This window comes from Pipra filicauda, unplaced genomic scaffold (assembly GCF_003945595.2).
Source record: "Pipra filicauda isolate LSUMZ 115617 unplaced genomic scaffold, ASM394559v2 scaffold539_size335297_pilon, whole genome shotgun sequence".
NCBI classification, from domain to species: Eukaryota; Metazoa; Chordata; class Aves; order Passeriformes; family Pipridae; genus Pipra; species Pipra filicauda.
In genome coordinates this window covers 223,862-245,073 of record NW_024104686.1, presented here as the reverse complement: position 1 = coordinate 245,073, position 21,212 = coordinate 223,862, and the positions used below count along the sequence as shown (strand labels likewise).

Below are 21,212 nucleotides of genomic sequence, written 5' to 3'. Positions count from 1 at the left end.
GCAATACCTTACTACTTTTCTACACCACTGCTGTTTGGAAACTCAGCAACTCTTCCCTCAACCCAATATAAAATTCATTTGCATGTATAAGCTTTTAAGTTGGAAATCTTTGCAAGACAAACCTTCTCTGTTGCACCATTTCTAATCCTTCGGTTGCTCAAATTTTCAATTATGCTTGGATATGGCTTTGGGAGAGGGCAACAATACAGCTTAATAACTCAGGTTAGGAAATGCAGGAAGGAGCAGGAGTTCTGACTCAGAAGAATAGTCTTAAGTCTGTTTTGGGACTCAACAGAACCTAAACTCAGCAGCCCTTGAAAACTATTCAGCATAACCTCAACTAATCCTAAATACAAGACAAGACTAAGAATATACAAAGTCCTGAATGAAGAAATACTGAATTTGTTCAATTGTCAAAGCAATATAAAATCACTGATGGACTTCCAGACATCCCTGTGACGTCACATCTCTTCCCAGAGCACTGGAGCAGTGCTAGAGAAGGTCAGGTGAGCTGCCCTAGAACTAGCAGGGGTACACCCTAAAACTCTGACCTTCCACTGAGCTGCAGGAAGGGCACCAGTCCCAAAGGGAAAGGGATGGCAATTCAGCAGGTATTAGCTCAGGCAGTGGGACCCATGGCTGGGGGTGTGTACAGTCAAGGGAGCTCTGCCAGCACCATGGGAGCTGTTGAACCTCCTGAACCCAAAAAGGATCACCCTGCAGTGCAGGCTAACCCTCAGCATTAATTAAACTGTCTAATTTCTGCGTTTCTACACGTCACCCCCCACCTGCTGGTCCACTCCCAGAAGTCTCTACAATTATCTACGCCTTCAGTCTCTCCATTACTGGATGTAATGGTGAGATCACTGGATGAGTGGTGGAACACACAGTTTTTGTTATCATGGCATCTAATTTTAAGGTATGGATCTTTCCTTTTACTTGAAAATTAGATGCCGTGATAGCACCAGCCAGCTTGGGCTTCCTCCTCTGCCCAGCGCTGGGGGCAGACCAAGTGTGCTGGAGCTAAAGGAAGGGCTAAGGATGGCCAGTTTTGGACAATAATTAATAATCTCTCCTTGTGCCATTCGCTAAGCTGGTTTCCATCCCACTCTTACATAATGTGACAGCCAATACCCAGCATTCCCATCTCCACAGCCTGGACACAGGGAATGGATGATAAATTGGTTGTGAAGAGCCACTGCTTGGGGTGCAAAGACAGAATAAAGGGAACTCCAGCAGGAAGGGTGACTCCAAAGTCATGTTGATGGCTCCATAGGAAAGGGAAGCTCCAACAATAACAACATTTTGTCTCTTCCACTATGGGGATTTGTGCAATCCCCTAAACAGACCTGTGAGACCCCAAGCCATACACAAGTACTGAAATATTGAACCCTGCAATGGTACAGGGTGTGATGGATGTAATTTCAATGTCACAAGACTGTTTCCTTCAAATACAAAGAATTTCTCTCCACAAATTAAATTACTAATGCTGTGTATGTACACATACATAAGAACAAATTTCACCCTGAGAATCAAAAATTTTTTTCATAACTAGACCTTCTGCAGATGAAAATCCTACTGGAAAAAGGCTTGGAAACACACCTGAGCACATCACTTGGTGACACTATTTGGGAATATGTAAGCCAAGGGAAGCTGATCCCTTCTGTTTTTATACCCAAATCCAATGTCAGCACTCACCATCTCCCATTTCATCCGAGAAGGGCAGACTGAAAACGGCCTCGTCGATCATCCGGTTGGGGAGGTTGGTGTAGAACCTCCCAACTGTGGTCTCCAGATTGCTCAGCTGGTTCAGGACCATCATGCTGCCCTTGGTCACAGGAAGGGCTGTTCTGTCTGGCACCCCATATTTCACCGAGTTCTGCTCTGCCAGGTCCCTCAGAAAGGCCAGTTCCTTCAACCCTGTCACCCCCTCTGAAACACAGATGCAAGAAACAGAAGGAAGCAGACAAAAGAATTTCCATCAAGGCTTCTGTATCTTACTCCAAATAACTGTAAATAAAAGCAAAATTATACATCCTGCAGGACTGAAAATACTATATAATCACTATTTAAGTGATAAGGTAAAGTGCCTAAAGACTGGTTTTAGGAAGAGTAATTAGATAACACAAAATTAAATAAGATTGCCTCTCACGTGCTGTTGCACAGTGAAAAAATTTACCATGCTGTTCACATCCCCACTTTAAACAAAGATCTGTTAACAAAGACTTATGTGCCACATAAATCCACAGGACAGCTCTTTGTTCTCCACTGGTGGCTCGCCCACAGAAAGGACCAGGAGCGTCTCACCCACCTTGGAGATAACAGGCTTTGTTCTTCAGCTTAAACATTAAAGTCTCACATTTTACACAAGTCCCAGGCTTGATTCCTGCACAAATCAAAGCCTTTTGCACGTAGGAGTCTCAAATGAGTATTTAAATTTACAATCAAATCATACATTAGCTTAAGCTTCAGTTTCCTTGGTTAGAGTCCATGTGCAAATATAACAAACAGCCTTTGTGCTGAAAATGCTTTCCTGGAAGAAGCACAGGATGCCAAACTACTGGGAATGTGATTTTCATATTAAACTTCACTCTTAAATTGGGTCCCAGGTTATTAAAGCATTTCAGATTATGTCTGATGTCACATTTATGCTCCCTGGCTAAGGACTTAAACAGAAGTCACAAGTATTTCCATTCTGCTGCACCAGGAACCAGGGCAGTGGCAGGAAGGTTTACAGTTGCAATAATTATCAAATTTAACTCAGTCTGGTTGCCACCAGACAATTCAGGCAACCATATTTTATATCCTGAGCAGCTGCACTGGGATACATAAGCATATAGTGGCACATATATATATACCAAAGTAGGAACATCTGGATTCAGACTCTAGATTCTAAGTGCCAAAATCCATAAAAAACTGCTCCCAATAAGGCCTGGAATTACATTTGAATGAGCTTCATAAACAAGCTGTGCAAGGACAGGGAATGTTCATCCACTGGAAATCACAACCATTTCTCACCATTCATAAGAGCATAAGTAAGAATCATGACTGAGTTATTGAGGAAACTGTTCTCTTCATTGATGACACGTAGAGTAGCTTTTTTATCATCTTCAGAGGAGTCTTTTGATGTAATCCCAGCTGAGAGATAAATGATGACCATGTCAGTATCTAAAAGAGAATCACAGATACAGCAGAAAGTGCATTAGGTTTTTAACTCAGGCAAGACATGTGCTAAGAGACCTTAATCTGCTCCCAGCCACACACTGCCAACAGCTTCATGTGTGAGAGTCACGGCGATCTACAGTGGATAAACACCCAGCAGCCTTATGAATTACAGCATTAATTATTAAACTTTCATTCTTAGCACTTACCAAACATCTGTTTGGTTTGGTGCCTTCCAGCCACCCAGGAGCACTGGGGTTTGTTTCTCCTGAGCAGACCCCACAGGCACCTTCTGGCTTAGAGTCATAGAATGGTTTGGGTTGGGAGGGGCCTTAAAGATCATCCAGTTCCATCCCCTGCCATGGACAGGGACACCTTCCACTAGCCCAGGTTGTTCCAAGCCCCGTCCAACCTGGCCTTGGACACTTTCAGGGGTGGAGCAGCCACAGTTTCTCTGGGTAACTGGTGCCAGGGCCTCACCACCCTCACAGGGGAAGAATTTTTTCCCAATATCCCACCTAACCCTGCCCTCTGGCAATGGAAAGTCATTCCCCTTTGTCCTGTCCTTCCAGGCCCTTGTCTAAAGTCCCTCTCCAGCTCTCCTGGAGCCCCTTTAGGCACTGGAAGGGGCTCTAAGGTATCCCTGGAGCCTTCTCTTCTCCAGGCTGGACAGCCTGGCTGCCACCAGGCAGGAGCGTGCAAGTCCAGCTTCACAAAAGCAAAAAACCTGCAAGTTTCCTCTCCTGCCCCCTTTTCTCCTCCCACCCTGCAATCCTAAAGCCTGGAGCTGCTCACCCAGTGCCTTCCTATGGAGTAGGTTAGAGCGGAACACTTGGGAATGTGACCTGGCTCCTTGCACATGAACTGGAACACGTTTTTCAGGCTGAGGATGTTCTTGGCCAAAGTCCTGCCTCAGAGCCTTTGAACACGTCAATTCAAATCCCTGCTTACACCCCAACCTGTTTCATCACATACATCTCAGGATTAAAAGTGGTTTGTGCATATAATTAATGGTAGGGATCATACACCACATATAATCCAAAGCACTGGGTTAGTTGGTCATATCTCAACTTTGTTGTCTCATCTGGGTTTTTTGGTGGGTTTGCTGTGTTGGTTTTTAAATAGGTAAGAATGCTTTGACTTGCGCATTTTGTCGTCATGACTTCAAAAGAATTTCAGCCAGAACTGGATTCTGATATAAACAAGAGGTGCCGTTAATTTAGGGGAATTTCTACCTTAATTTTTTAAGGGCTATAACTAGAGAAAAAAAGCAAAGCCAGGTATTAAAACAGCTTTGCCTGGAGTTTAAGGAAAATTGTTGCTGTGTTTCCTAGGTTACAACATAGATATTGGATCTGTAGTCAGGCATGATGCTGCAGTCTCAAAGCTCTGCTAGGAGGAGTAACATAAACCAGTCCTAAGTCTGCATTACGGACCAGAGTCAACTGGGCATCTTATCATTCCATAGCTGATCATCTTGTGCTATTTGATACACTGCACTTCTGAGAGCTGGAAAAGGCCCTTATATTCAGAGCACCATTACTGCATTTATCTATAGCATGTCACTGTATATTTTATATAAATATATATATATTATATATAAAATGTAATTAAATACATATATATTATATATAAAATGTAATTAAATATATATATATATGTACATATGCAACAGACACATCTCATTTACTTAGAGTTTTCAGGGAATGCTGGCACTCGTGGCAGAGCATTTTCTCACACTTTGGCATGAGGGTTGGCTGAGCAGGACTGCAATAGGAACTGGAATAACGCAGGAAATCCAGACATGTTCAACAGCACAATTCTCCCATCTCACACTAGTTGTTCCCTTCTAATTTTTCCAGTGTGAATTTGGGATTGAGGCTGTATCTCAACAGCTTCCCTGACACACCCACACATTGTTCTCTGGGAACAGGATGTTAGAAAATTAGCGGGCAAATGAATGATATTTTTTTTCTGGGTTTATTTTTCTTTTTTAAAAAAGATGTAAAGATTATTTACCAGAAAATGAGACATGTTTTATAAACATCCTCTTCTCAAACCTATTGTGCCTCACCCTAGGAATTCCGAAATGTGCTATATGCATATTAGGTCTTCACAATCTTTCGCATGTAGAGAAAACCTAAATCCAAATCATTTGCATTTAACTTTCTGTATTTGTGCCCCAGAATAATTGTTTGATATGTGTGTTTTCACATTAATGAACAATATGCCAAAACCTTCTAATCATAATATATAAACAGTGACAAATATGGAATCATGGAATGGTTTGGGCTGGGAGAGACCTTAAAGTTCATGTTGTGCCACTCCCTGCCCTGTCCAACCTGGCCTTGGACACTTCCAGGAGTGGGGCAACACTTTCAGGGGTGGGGGATATGTAGGAGATATGTAGATATGTAGGAGGATGCTGCAAGACTCTACAGCTGATGTTCTTGGAATAACTCCTGCTGACTAAGGCATCCTATCCCAGCCAGCTTCGGATTGTTTATTTTTTATTTGACAGAGTTGCTCCCCTTTCACCATTTTCCCAGAGGATGGTAAAATCCTACCCTTGCCAGCCCTACCCTTCAGCTAAAAGTAGTGCCCAGTGAGATAAAGGTCTCACTGTACCAATGGCCTGAAGTTCAGCATTTGGCTGAACTGTAGCAAAAACACTGTTTCACAAACAGAAAGAAAATCACATGGATTGGGAGCGCATTTCCTCATTCTTTCCAAAGCACTTTAATTCCTGGACTTTTCCTCTTTCTCCTGTTCTGTACAGCATCTGGGCTGGTGTCCTCTGGGAAACTGAAGGATCTGCACTCACTGGAGCAGGCACAACACCAGGCTGTGGGATCTAAACTGACTATCCCCGTGGAGATCTGGTTGCTTCCCCCACCCCACTGTGGCACTGCTAATGTTACTCAGCTCCAAGGAGCACTCGGAGCACAGAATTTGCCTTCCACAGCTTCCTGGCAAGCATATGTGGCACTCAATTCCACATCCATCTTTTCCACATCTTTCACCACATCCCCATTACAAAAAACACACAGAAAAACCCCATCTTGGGAATGGGAAGGAGAAAGCTCATAATGAGTATGCAAAGTTCACGAGGGTATTCTGTGATGAAGGAAAATTTAGCCAGGACAACTTGGTATTCCATAAAATAAACCCCATAGTTGGTATCCTCAAAAAAACCTCATTTCCCTGAGAAGAAAGGGCCACTTCCATAGGATTCCAGTTAAGCACATTATCTACAGACATACGTTCCAGCAATAATTAAATGAACCTGCAGAAGCAGGAAGTTTCCTTGAAATGACCCCTGACCCCCCAAAATACACATTTGGGAAATAATTCAGCTGTCAGACAATTCAATCCTGCATTTCCATATTTCAGTTCAAAGGAAAAGCGAGTCAGCAAGTGGCACACATGAAAAGGGAATGGTCGCATTCAGCTCATGCGGATTCCAGATCAAGGAAATGCCACTTAACAAAAACACGTGCTTCCCTCCCCTTTTTATTTTAATATTCAGCACACTACACTCCTTTGGCCTCAGTCAAAGTGAGAATGTGATATTTGCAAGCCTCAGAAATAATCAGGATTGCACAACAAGGGACTTACTTCCTTGGAGTTTTGTGCCATTGTTCGTGTTCCGAATCAACTGGAAAGCCTTCTGGAATCCCACAGCGTGCTGTGTGGAGCTGTCAGATGACTTTATACTGCTAACGAAGGTGGACATCTTCCTCTTTGTCTCACTGGTGGCAGGAGACAGGAATGTCTTATAGCACTGATCCAGGGAGCAGGTCCTGACTGTGTCTGCCACGGTCAACACGGAGATCTTGAAAGAGAAGAGACTCGATGGGATTACCTTCCTTTTAGGATTCTTAAAGCACTGATATAGAGAACACAATGATAAGCCAACTGAAGAGATTCCGTGGGTTTAAAACCCAATTGTTAGGAAATAAATGCTTGAGGCATAAATCCGTCAAATTTGAAAAGGATTAGACTTATGGTGGATTCAAGGAAAAGAGACTTTGCTCTTTGTTTCTCTGGCGAAGTCAGCTTGGCTCTGCTCCTACACAATAGTTAATACACTGTTCTGGGCAGGAGCCTGAGTGAGCCAGGGATAACTGAAAGGAAAGCCAGCAGAAAGCTATTTTCAAGAAAGCCTGGAGTGCCTGGAGAAAAGTGGAGTGCATAGAGAAGATAAAAAAAAATAAACAACCCCCTTAAGAACTTTTCACAGGCAAAGCATTTTGCTGTTTTAACATTTCAATCCAAGCAAGCCAACTCTGCCATCAGTTTTTATCCTGTAAATAATTTAAGGCATGTAGTGGTAACACTTGCATTAATATACATATAACACACCAGTGTTATTAATTCAGCGGAATAATTCATTATAAATTATGACTGATGCAAGACAGTCCCAGAATTAAGCATTAATTATATACCTGTGTAACAGGTTTCATAACCACTGAGCTACTGACCCAGTAATCTGTGTCTTAAGTGTATTGTCTGTATGAAGGCAAACACTTTTGACACTTAAGTGCTATTAATTCTGCTGAACCATAAGCATTATTTTACAATATTAAATCCCTCAAAAAGCACACAAGTTACAAGTGATTTTCCCATACTGTTAATGAGAAGACTTAAGGCCAAGATTATCATCACTTGTTCTTCAACTTGATTTGACTGAAACTCCCTTCCTACTCCAAAAAGAAAACCCAAGCAGAAAGAATGATCAAGGTCCCACCAGCAGAGAATTACTAAAAGTAAAGCTAAACTGGAGACTTCTTGTGGTCCTACAGAAGCACCTGTTAGGTCCCTGGCTGTAATTTGTATTGAAAAAAAGTACAGGTGAAGTGACTTTTTCATTGCCAAGTGAGTATCTGTGGCAGAACAAGAAATAAAATCCAGATTTCTTGGCCCTAATTATGTTTCAGCTCACCCCAGTATCACAGCAGAATAAATAATTTCAATTTAAAAAAAAAAAAAACCAGATTCAGAGGTAAAATGAGTTGCTCAAAGCAATCTAGAACTTCACAAGTCATCAGGTTCAGAGCATGGTCCTCCTCACTGTATCACACCACTGACCGTTACCTAAAGTCTCTGCTGAGATGAAGGAGCCTTTAAAGATTACTCAGATACAAGATTTTGCCTTAGATCAGTGGCTTTTCACCTTTTTCCCACCCTGTGGATCCCCAAGTATTTCCCCTGCAGTAGACAGGTTTCCAGAGGTGAGCTCAAGTCTCCATCACCCATCAGAGGCAGACCACAGACACAAGGAGACCATGGACATAGAGTTAAAATCACCATTTTGGATAACAACCAAGAACTCGGAGCATGGCTGAAACCAAGGAAGATTCCTTGCCTGGAGAAGCCTCACCTTGTCATGTTCATCTATGGAGCTCAGGATGACCTGGGCAGCATCCTTGGCAATCTGGAGCTGTGTCTCTGTGACAGAGGCCCCGTGGTCCACGATGACAACGATGTGCTTGGACTGAGGGCGGACAGTCGAGACATAGACGGGCCTGAGGGAGAACACAATCCAAACCACTGTCATCAGACACCTTGTCATTTCCACTAAAGTGAAAACAGTCAAGAATTTAAAAAAAAACCCAAAGAACAATGAAGAAACAATGAATTAGAACAGGAATTTTTGCCTTTATGAAAACTTCTATGGGAAAACCAACCGAGAACATGAACACACAGAAATGGCCCTTGCTCTCACCCTCCTTCTGATTTCTTCCTGATTTTTTAATCTAAATGAGGTCCATCTCCCTTTGTCACAGCAAGTGCTTTCAGCCAGGAATAAGCAATTTTGCTGAAGCAGCAGCAGTGTTTGGGATCACTGTTTGCAGCAGTTCACATCAAGTTTTGAATTCAGCTTTGACAAGGAAGAAAAGCCTCCTGATAAATCCCGGGTGCTGGGAACTTCACTCACACGTGAAAGTAAGTACAATAGTGGGTATGTGCCGGTTCCATGACAAATAAAAACCTGTGCAACTGTGAGGAGTTCATTAGCCCAGGGTGTTTGGTTTGTTGTAACAAGGGAATGCCTCTGGCCAAGGAAGGGTTTTCTCCTGGTACCCTGGAATGACTCTTACATAGGTCATGCTCCACAGTCCCTTGGATCTGCCCAGTTTTACACCCCATGGCCAATGTGAGTTAACACTGGAGAGGGCTCTTGGTGCTGCCACGTGTCTGTGCTAACATCAAAACCCATGTTTTCAGCGAAGTGGTGCTCAGATCCAGTTCAATATTGAGAGATGTGTGAAAGCGTTCGCAAGCTCTCGTGCCAAGCTTCCAACCGGGAATAAATTAGGAAGATCCTCAGCACGGAGGAAGGATTCACAAAGAAAGATGAGCCTCTTTCCTCTTTAGTCCAGACTCAAAACTTGTTACAGTCAAGTGCGAGTTTGGGGATCTAAATTTTATTATATCAAAGGCAGCCACAGAAATCTTATTAGGAGGCAAGGAAATGCAAAAGACTTTAGACAAGGCACTGCTACAAACAAGTGGCACAAATCAGTTCTTAACTGTAAAACAGCCTGCAGCTCTACACTGTATTCATACCTAGAACTGAAACAGGGCCTTTGATCTTCAAAGCAGTGGAGCATTAACTAATTAATTCACCCCAACTACCCTCTGAAGTAAATATTACCAAAAAGATATCCCTTATTTAGCTATGGAAAAACTACAACCCACACTAAGTGACTTGGGTAAAATCACCAATGGTTTTAGTGTCCAAATTCTGACCAAGACTGGGGCACCTCCATTCTCACATCAAAGGATTGCACATTTCCAAGGCCACAGAAAACTTAATCAAGCTTAGACACTTTGAGCTTTGATAGCACATAAAAATACCATCTGTAAACATTTGACTGCTCAACCCTGACATGTAACCAAAATTCTCCTTAGTCTCTGTGCACTCCTGGTATGGAAATGTCCCTGGATGTCCTGATTCTTCCTCTGCACAGACTGATTAACTAGTACAATTGGCTAATGTGTGACCAGAGATACTAAAACCACCTCACCTTCTCAGAAGATTCCTGCCTTGAGCCTTTATCAGTCCCATGGTACTGATAGCAAAAACTAGGGAAAAATACTGCACCTCAACTGCTTGGCATCCTGTGTACTGAACAGAAGTATTCCCCCAAGCAGGAAAACCCTGCCATCCTTTTTTTGACATTTTTTTAGTAGAAAAAGGAAGTTTCCAATATTGCTGCTTCCCTGCTATCCATGATGTGCCACCTGAGCCTGGGGTGGAGACTGGAAAAATGCTCCTTTCCTGTCTCTCATCCTTCTACCCCCCTCCCCAAAGCGATGCACCTGCCAAATCAGCAGAATACATGTTCGCTACTTTATTATCAGGGGTCAAGTATGAGTCAAATCTAAGTCAAATTTTCCCTACAGGCTGACCTACATTTTCCAAGTCACTGCTATTTACAGCTTATTTGATTTGGGAGAGGTGAGGAACCTGTATGTAATTTTATTTTACTTCAAAGCTTCTTAGAAGTGAAAACTTGTGCTTTAAAAAACAAACCTAAGAAAACCCAAGGGACTCCATTAGAAGTTACTCATGAATGTTGTCAACTTGGCAAAGCACAATGCTGGAATGAAATCAGTGCCTGAGGAATCCAATTTGAGTGCTTTTCCCAGGAAATTGGAAGGAGACAGACCATACCTGCTGCGGTGTTCGTAATTGCCTTTGCACCGGAACTTGTGGGCTGGGAAAACAGTGAAAATCCCTTCTTCTGAGCTGAAATACTGCCATTTAATTCCTGGGTTAGACTTCAGGTTATCTGCAAGAACTGGAGGTTGGAGAGGAAAAATTAAAAACTAAGTAGAGTGACAAAGGCAAAACTTGAAGGTATTGTTATTGTTATTCCTGGCCTCTCTTGTATGTGCTTGGAAAAGGATAATCAGGATCACAACGTGGAATAAAAGTTGCTCTACTTGAGGACTGATAAAGCTTCACATCCAATTTGCAAACAGTTAAAGGCTTTTGGAAACTAAACACTGGATTTGACAGATTTTGCTTAATATGTGATGACAGTTCCTGAATCTCTGCAGTTTAACTGTGTTCCAAGAAGGCCAGCGCAAGGAAGGAAGAGATTAAGGCCATTATACATAATATGTGTAAATACCTACATCTACATGTAATGATAAATACATTGTCAATATAGTTTCCCTGAAAAACCCCCCGCCCTAATGTTAAAAAAATCACGTGTTCTTTATACTGAAATAGCTCCAAAACATAACCCAACCTGTTGACATTATATATTCTGAGTTCTGTTTGAAAACGTCTACATGGACACTTAGCAAAAATGTTCCCAAGTTGTGCAGTCAAGTAGAAACCAAGCTCAGAATACAACCACAGGGTGGAGATCTCAAACACTCCTATAGTTTATAGGCCACGTTCATTACCTTTAAAATGTGCTTTCTTATTAAAATAATCTCTGAGGAAGCCCCAATTAACACAATCAATAAAAGGAATTAAAAAAATACATATTACTAATATGACAAAACTGACTGGATTAGTAAAAACACAAAACACCATCAAACCCAACAACAAAATAAGGCACCTACCCCAGGGCCAAGACCACGTGCACTAAGAACTTAAAAAGATAATAATTAATACACCAAATGAGGCCAACAGAGTGTTCAGATACTGCGAAAATCCCGAGCACTTGCAGCGCAGATGGGGTCAGTCACATTTGAATCACTTGGGGCAGAGGTGGCAGAAAACTCCAGATTGGTTTGGGTTGGGAAGGACCATAAAGACCATCTTGTTCCACTCCCCTGCCATTTTCAGGGAATAAATCCCATGGGCACTGGGATTTCTGCCTCATAATGTGATGGGAATGTCCCAGCTGCCACCTGGAGCATGGACCTTGTCTGCTCTCCCTGCCAGTTTGGAGACATGAAGGGATTGGTGTTCATCAGTGATACTAGGTTTGCTGAGTCCCTTAAAACAAAAGGAAAAACACATCCAGGAGAGAGGGAATGGGAAGTCATTAGCATAGGAGGCACAAACCCTCTCCCACCACGGCAGTAACAGGATTATATTCCACTCAGGGCAAAATACCATCTCTGCTTGCAGCAAAATGAAAATAAAGCCTAAATGTTTGAATTTTTTAGTTTTAAGCTAACAGTTAAAGTGGATCATCATCCCATCAGCTTCAAATGCATTAAAAAAAAATATTTCCTTGCCACTTCTCCTCTCATGTTCTTTGATTACAGAACTAGAGAACTGGCAGAGGGGGGCCCTGATTTCCAGCGCTTCACCTTTTGCTGAGCATTCCCCTTGGGACTTACACTGAAAATAGGCCAGTTTCATCTCCTGGATCTCTTGCATTATCAAATATGCCAATATTTGGGTTGGAAATGACTGCAGGGCACATTTCAAACCTTAGCCAGACACTCTACAACAAAATATCCACACTGAGTACAGTCTCAGTTCAACACCCCCAACAGTTTAGCACTTACTCAAGTTTCCCAGACTGGCTGTGGCCACGCTGTTCTCACCACATTCAGCTCAGGGGAATTACCCGGGAAAAAACACTGTCTTGGGGTTTCCCCACTCCTCTTTGCCACAGTAATTTTGTATTCCCACAGTACCTACAAGTCCCAGTGGAAGTCCTGGGCTGGGACTGTAGGGTTCTGTGCAAAAATGCAGCTTCACTTGAGCGTGGCTTTGAAGAATTTTGTGCCTTGATGGAGCAAGGACTAGCAGAGATTCCTCTCCACTTTTCCCCCCTAAAAGCACTCATCCTGTTTTCGTCTGAACCGCTGGTTCACAGGATGGCAATGCCTTGCAGGTAGGAGGGCCATGAGACTATAAACCATTTAAATTCTCCTTTTTATGTCCAGCCACCAGGATTTCATAGTTCTAGGGGTGAAGTCTGGCAGTTGTTTTTGTATAAAGAGGCTGAATTTCTGGCATTTAAGTTTTTGTTATGAGTTACAGAACTTGAAAAATGTATTTTCGAATCTGACACGTGAACACTCAGTTAAAGCCTGGATGAAATAACTTGTCCAGTGGAATTTTACCAACAGTATTAAAATAAAGGAGTTTATAATTTAAGAGGTTTAGGTTTTTTTTTTAATCCTTGCTATATTAAAGATAAACTTGTCATTCCCACAAGGCCACAATCTGTATTATGGGCAGTCTGTATCCAGACCTGAGGAATTCCACTAAGATTTCTGTGTTTATAATGCTGGGACTCTTGGGTTCCTCCAGGTGGTGTGAGATACGACAGTATCTGGATTTAAAAGTGTTCATTTTCCCCATAAAACAACTGGATTTGAAACTCAAACTCTTTATAGCCTCAGTGCCTCTCTCTGCTGTTCTACCTTTTCACACAGTTCTGCTCATATTTCCTTCACTGAGTATGTTAGTTCAGTAACACCCTCCCCAGAGACCACCAATTTTATCCTAACTCTGCTTGTTTTTCTCTTTTTTCTCTTTTTCCTATGACCACAGCAGATAAGCCATGGCGGAAAAACCTTTAGTTCTCATCTTAACTCAAAGAGCAATTTTATTTTTCATTTTCTGGTCAGGTTCATTTGTGCAAGTATGATAAGGTACCCACCTCCCTATTCTAATCCAAAGTACATCTTGGGCCCCCAACACAGGAAAGATGTGGACACATTGGAACAAGTCCAGAGGAGGTCATAGAGATGCTCCAAGGGCTGAAGCCCCTCTGCTCTGGAGCCAGGCTGGGAGAGCTGGGGGTGTTCACCTGGAGAAGAGAAGGCTCCAGGGGGACCTTAGAGCCCTTCCAGTGCCTAAAGGGGCTCCAAGAGAGCTGGAGAGGGACTTTGGACAAGGGCCTGCAGGGACAGGACAAGGGGGAATGGCTTCCCACTGCCACAGGGCAAGGTTAGGTGGGATATTGGGAAGGAATTCTTGGCTGTGAGGGTGGGGAGGCCCTGGCACAGGTTGCCCAGAGAAGCTGTGGCTGCCCCATCCCTGGAAGTGTCCAAGGCCAGGTTGGACAGGGCTTGGAGCAACCTGGGATAGCAGAAGGTGTCCCTGCCCATGGCAGGGGGTGGAATGAGATGAGTTTTAAGGTCCCTCCCAACGTAAACCTGTCTGGGATTCTGTGGTTATGACTCTGTGATTTTGTATTACTGAGCACATATGATCATTTTGCTTTTCTAAAGTGAAGCATCACCACTAAATAAAGACCCAGCCTTGACCTCACACCACCTGGAGGAACACAAGAGTCCCAGCATTATAAACACAGAAATCTTAGTGGAATTCCTCAGGTCTGGATACAGACTGCCCATAAGCTGGCATTGCCAAGTCACTCAGAAACCTCTGTCCCCTCCACTTCCAATGCAGCACTATCTGACCCCAAATCCTGCTGCAGACTGGAAAAGTTGGAAAGTATTAACATGACAGCAGTTGAAAAGATCATTCTCTCTAATTATAAATATCTCACAAGGCGAAAAGGACTTTTAGGAAGAAAGCTCTGTGTGATAGAGTTTATAAAACTTCAAAGGGAATGCGATATGATAACACTTAGCACTTCTAGATACCACTTTACATCTTCAAAGCACAGTCAAATCATTAACTAATTAATCTTCAAAGAACAGCACAAACAGTCAGGGGAAAAAAAAAAGGGAACTACTGAACATAATTGCTCATTATAAAAGAGTTTCTTAGAGCCCTCCTCTTCAGCATTACATTTGATGAGCTGCTGACCCCACGGTTCTCATCCCACAAAAAACAGGAAAGTTTAATTGTCCATTCTCCTCTGACAAGTATCTCCATTAAAAACCATCATCATGAAGATACTTCAGTGCTCCCCAGAAACAACAGTTTATTGTACAAGTAAAGACATTCTCTAACTCTCCAGACCTACAAATCTCATCCAGGATTTTCCGAGTCAAACCTTATTCCAGCTCGTATGTTTTCACCAGGAATAAAAGCTCTGCAGCTCGAACACAATTAACATTCTGCTGATGGCATGAGCTAGGACAGAGCCCAGCTCAATTCTAAGGAGCTCTGAAGGGAAAAGTAGTAAAAAAACCTTTCATTTTAAGGAATGAGACCAGATTCCTTGATTAAAAGGGTTTGGAAGAGGGGTATTAACTCCTCTGCTCAAATACCTCCCAGCTATTTTAACTCACCCAAAATCAGTTTAAAGTACAGCAATATAAGGAACATGAGCAAGGCTTTGCTCGTTCTGGAGTCAATGATCCCTGTGGATCCCTTCCACCTCTGGTATTTTATGATTCTAAGATTTTAAATGATCAACACCTCAAACAAAACACAGACAAAATTTATTGGGCAACTTGGTGCCATCTCTGCATATTGCTGGGGAGGAGCACTCTGCTGAAGCTGCCTGGCTTGGAACAGACCTATCAGCACTCTTAAGGATGAGAAGGAGAAAGATTTACTGGTTTCTTGTTCATTCAAAAAGAAAAAAACTCCAAAGGAATCTGATAACATAATGCACTGGGGCTCTGAGTAAGATTTTGTCCCTTAATAAATAAAGGACTATTCATCCCAGATCTCTTTAACTAACCAAAGCCTGTGATTCCATCTGAAGAATAAAGACTTTCTCCTTATCTACTTTGTTGTAATGGCTAAAAGTAATCCGAATGCAGAACTTAAACCAAGATAAAACCTTTCTGAGACATTAAAAAAAAAAAGCTACCTAATATAAAGAAAAAACAGTGTTAAAAGCATTTTTTAAAGGTTGAAAAGAGATATATCTATTTCTTCCTTCTCCGTCCCTTCCCTAAAATTAATCCAAGTCACAGAATATTCTGAGCTGGAAGAGACCCACAAGTGTTTATTTTCTTTTTATTATAATAAATACAACAGTGCTGCAAAAAAAAAATGATCTTGGAAAGTTTCATCAACTCCACTCACCCTTCTTAACACAGTGTTCAGACTAGAATTGGGGGTTGCTGTCCTCACCAAGGGCTCTCCCAGGCTCTGCTCCTGTGGCTTGCCCAGAGTCTGTGGTGCAAATTCCATTCCCTTCCAACACCTACAACTTCACCACTCTGCTCCCACTTTCTTACAGTGAGCACAGGCTGAGCCAAGATTAACATTTCAAGAATTGAGGTGGAGGCTGAGCAGAGCAGGGTTTAAATTTATGTTTTGCCCAGAGCTTTTGAGAGGCTGGATTATTTAAACTGCAAAACTTGTGTGGGAAGAGAGAGAGACTCCTGGGAATTTTTTCTTTCCCATTAAGAATGAAGTGATCAACTCATTCAGGAAGACAACCTGGATGATGGGCAGGCCAGGTTGGTTTGGAAACTGTAAGAAAGCTAGAGAAGAGCTCCTGGTTCTGGGCTGGAGGCGCAGAAGGATTTCAAACCCCTTCTTTAGGAGATGATGCATGTGGGGTCCTCCCCACCACGCTGCATCCAGTGGGAAGGACTGTATGATATCATTTTGGGGAAGTTGTGGCTTCCCATCCTGCCTCTAAGTCAAAACAAGCAAAGCAAGGCAGGAGAAAAAATACACAATAAAAACACCCAGATGTGCCACAACTCTTGGGCTTTTTAGAGCATAAAAATATTCCTCACCAGCTCTGCATGCAGACACTTTAAAGAGAAGAAAGAAAAATATGGGATTAGAGGAACTTCTTTCCTGTTTAATTGTAATTTTCTTTCAAAGGTTGTTTTAGTTTAATGTGTGTATGTTGATAGATTTATTGAGAAACAGGTCCTGTGCAGACCCAGGGCTCTGCCCCAAGTGGATCCTGAAAGGTAAGTGGTTCCACAGAACCGGGGCACTGATGAATTAAGATAAAATTAAGAGTTTCAAGAGATAGATGACACTAAGTAAGTACTTTTGAAAGCATTTCTAACCTAGCAACATCTCCCCAGCTGTGAGGATGCTGCTGCACTGACAGCACTCCATCCTTCTAACCAAAATTGCTCCCCCATCTGTTTATATCCACAGTGTGCCCCAAACCAACTGTTATCTCAGACCAAGAATTCCTTTGGGAAGAGACTGATTTTTTGGCACAGCAGGTCCTGGCCCATGGCTACATAAGCAAGAGCTACAGATACAATCAACAAAATATCCTTGACCCACAAAACAAACACTGAACCTCACTTCCCGAAACCTTCCCACATCCAGTTTATCCCAAACCCCAAATATTTCTGCAGTCACACAGGGACAGTGCTCCGGATATGGGCAATGTCCAGCTCCACACCAGCTTCATTCTGCTTGACTCTCCTGGCAGCAGCTGCCTCTGAAGCCACACCAGTCCCTGCTCTGGGACAGGCTGGTGGAGCTCACGTGGTTGAGATGTTCTCAACAGAGGACCAGGGAAGGGAAGGTGGGAACTGTCATCAACCACAGCGGTGGCTGTGGTAGTGTCCACAGCCAGGTCGGACAGGGCTTAGAGCAACCTGGGCTAGTGGAAGGTGTCCCTGTCCATGGCAAGGGGTGGAAAATCAGCTTTAGGATCCCTCCCAACCCAAACCAGTCTGTGACTCTGTGATGATGTCACGGACTTTCAAACACCTTCAATAAGGAGATGAGGCCTAAGGGTATTGTACCTCACCTACAGAAAACTTCACTTCTCATTTCACTGAGTGTGTACCCAGGATCAACTTTGGTTTCTCAAAAAACCCTGTTTCCATCTCATTTTTCTGCATCAATCCACTCCTTCCATCCCAGGCATTTTCTCACTAATAAAAATCTCCCCCCAGGGCTGTGTTTCTGTAACAGTAAAGCTGGAGGAGAGTCTGCTGTCAATAAATCCTGAAGCACTTCCCCGTTCTTACTCTCCCTCCAATTCCCTCTTCTCTTCTGTTGCCCTTTCCTGCCAATGCCATTTTTTGAAGCTTCTCCTTTCATCAGGAAGCTTTCAAGCCAGAGGCAAGGGAAGAGGAGGCACTTGAGTCTCACTGTAGAGCCAGGACAGCAAGAAACTTAAATACATACTCTATTTATGTAAGAATTCAAACCAGAAATGTAAAAAATGGTTACAGGAAACTATGACTTATTTGTTTTTCACAACTCAAAAATAAGAAATATTTCTTGAATATTTTTTTACATCCATCTCCTGCAGTAGAAAAAGATTTTTATTTAATAAAAATCATTAAGTGATTCATTCAATGCTTTGCTTTTACAACAGTGCCTGTAAACTTGCTTTCAGATATTATTTTGATTAATCACTGCATGGGATTTTATACATTATTTTAATAAGTTGTTTGGGTTTGTTTTTTTAATTAAGAGATGGGTAAAACAAAGCCCAGCAAATCACAGTGAGTGAACAAAGACTGCCTGTCTTTAGGGTGGAAAACACCACACAAATCATGGGGATGAGATGCATGTCAGGAAATCAGCCTGGCCAGCACCTGCATCCAAGATGTGGAATTCAGTGGGTGGGATGGAAAAGAATCTGTTCATTTTGCTTTTGCTTTTTACTTCTTTGTACATTTCATTAAAAATCCAAAAAGCAAAGCTATAAGAAGGGACACAGTAAGGGAGGTTATAAAATTTTGGGGTTTTTTCACCCAATTTGTTGCAAAATATGTAAATGCTCTGTGCTTGGTGAGGGTGGAATGACAGCTCTGCCACTTCATCAGTCAAGTTTATTCCAAAAGACGCATGAAAATTAAAATAAAATAAAAACATCCCAAGTCTGCATTACTTCCCCCCCAACAATTAACAGACAAAAACCTCCCAAAATTAAATCCACAACCAAAGTCTATTAGTGTTCTCTAATTTACAGCCCTTAGGCACCATAAAAAGTTGAAAAGTAAGATGAAAAAGCTGGACAAAAGTATGACTAAAACCAACTCAAATCCCTGTATTAATCCAGGCTGATTAAGATGCAAAAAAAGCAAACCTTGCTGCACCAGAGGACCAAAGGCTGAATTTTTCAGGGATAAGTCATAGGTATTTTGAGTCTAAGCATATTTCTAACTCTGTAAATGTGTCAAGAAACACCCTGACAAGACAAAGAAAGGAAATATTTTAAGATGTCCCTGTATTTTGTAGGTTTTGCATATCACTGCAAATGCAGCCTCACATTAGCTGAACTCAGCTAAGAAGATCAGAGAAACTTCCTGGCATGGCCCCTCCAGCAGCTGACACTGCTGATGCCAAAGCAGACAGGCCTAGGAAGGAAAAATGCCTTGGAAAAAAAAAAAGAAGGAAGAACTAAAATGTGCGTAAACCACAACAAAATTATCCATGGTGGGCTGGAATCAAATCTTCATGACATTTCTATCAAGTACTCAGACTAAGGGCATTACTTGAGGTATCATCTTTCAATCATGAAATCTCAAATTAAGAGCAGGGTGACAGTTTGAAGGGGAAATAAAAGCTTGTTGCTATGGCAATCAATGCAAATTCTCTGTGCCAAGGAAATGTTCAAGTCTAATGGAAAAAAACACCCCCTTACAACAGAAGGAAAAAACCCAAAGTCTCCTACTTACCAGAATTTAAGTCCCGTCCAGGGTTGAAGGCTCTGCTGTTGACAGTGGTTGAGAGTCTGTCACAGCTGATGGTCCTGGAAACGTTGGTGTTGAAATTTCCATCAAATCTGAAAAGACAACAACAGGATTACCAACTGAACTCTAGCTATTAAACCTACACAGTATTTACAAAGGAAGCATTTATTTTTAATATTTTAATGAAAATAAGTATTTCAGAAACTCCAACATTATGTGTATTTTAAGGGTCCAGAAAAACTGTGGCAGCCCCATCCCTGGAAGAGTTCAAGGCCAGGCTGGAGCAACCTGGTCTAGTGGAAGGTATCCTTGCCCATGGCAGGGTGTGGAATGAGATTAAGGTCCCTCCCAACCCAAAGCAGTCTGGGATTCTACAGAACAATTTTAAACCTGTTTTCTGTACAAAAACTTGAGGATTTACATTCCAAACAGCAGAAGGAATTTTAGAGTCTGAAGTTTTGTTTTGGTTAAATAATTCAATACATTCATAACTCTAATGCAAAAAGTATTCTAGTGCATAGTTTTAACAAGAAAACTATAAAATATCATTAAACCAATGCCTTAAAAAATTTAAATAAAAAGGGTTATTTATAACTGGGAAAACCTCTAAAGCTTACAAGGACTTAAATGCAGTTTTGTGTCATTTACATAGGCAAATTTTATTTGATAACATTTCTGTGACCTTGAATATTCTGATGACATTAGACAGTGTGATTACTCTTGTACTTCAAAAAACCTATTTCTAAACAAAGAATTTTTCTGCCATTTTTTCTGTTCCTATGAAATGACAACAAATTGAGGTCTGCATAACATCCTGTTCTGGACAAAGAGTTCTAACCAGCCTTTGTGGTGTGAAAGCTGATAATAAACAAGTCTTGGAGAGAAATTGGGCAGAGTAGGGGTTTGTTCAATACCATCAAGACAAAACCAGTGAGTTCCAACTACTTCAACCAATATGGTGCCTGGTAAGGATGGGAAGACACTGATTGTCTGGTTCTGCCCTTAGAGTGATTGTTGTAAGGGCTGGTTTGTAGTCATAGACAATAAAACAATTCACTTTTAAATCGTCCCCTTGAAACAACAATTAGCAGGAACAAACCCCACAGACAGATGGAACTGGTTACCACAAGGAAATTTCAAGTTGTGACCACATGAAGAGAGTCTTCTTAAGCAAACTAAACCTCTCCTAATTCAAAAGACTTTCTTTCAGCCCAATTCAGAATCATTTCGTTCTGCAGGGACGTGGCTGAGCAGCCCCACGCCAGCTCGGCCTCGTGTCAGGCAACGAGCCTTGAGGAAATGTTTGTCATGCAACAGACATGGACAATAAATAAATAAATAAATGAATGAAAGGAACTGGCAAAGCTGAACCCACCCAATGGCACACACAGAGATGTCCATACAGGGAAGGGCAGCACAGAGGAGATAACAAGCTGAGACCCCTGAAGAAACATCCCCTTTGGAGTAGGACAATCAAAGAATCACAGAATAGTTCGGGTTGGAAAGGAATTCTTTAAAGTTCATCTTGTTCCACCCCCCGCCACAGGCAGGGACACCTTCCACTAGCCCAGGTTGCTCCAAGCCCTGTCCAACCTGGCCTTGGACAC

General features: G+C 42.1%; 1 protein-coding gene across 2 annotated transcripts in view; it reads right to left on the bottom strand.

The window, feature by feature from the left end:
• The window catches only part of CACHD1 (cache domain containing 1), a 93,685-nt gene that overhangs the window by 24,277 nt on the left and 48,196 nt on the right, over nt 1-21,212 (bottom strand). For both annotated transcript variants that reach the window (XM_027747946.2, XM_027747947.2), the window contains exons 4-9: nt 19,591-19,697; nt 10,847-10,973; nt 8,546-8,690; nt 6,781-6,997; nt 3,019-3,168; nt 1,699-1,932 (exon numbers count right to left, since the gene is read on the bottom strand). In XM_027747946.2, the coding sequence (XP_027603747.1) occupies nt 1,699-1,932; nt 3,019-3,168; nt 6,781-6,997; nt 8,546-8,690; nt 10,847-10,973; nt 19,591-19,697 (980 nt within the window). The remainder of the gene's footprint in view (nt 1-1,698; nt 1,933-3,018; nt 3,169-6,780; nt 6,998-8,545; nt 8,691-10,846; nt 10,974-19,590; nt 19,698-21,212) is intronic.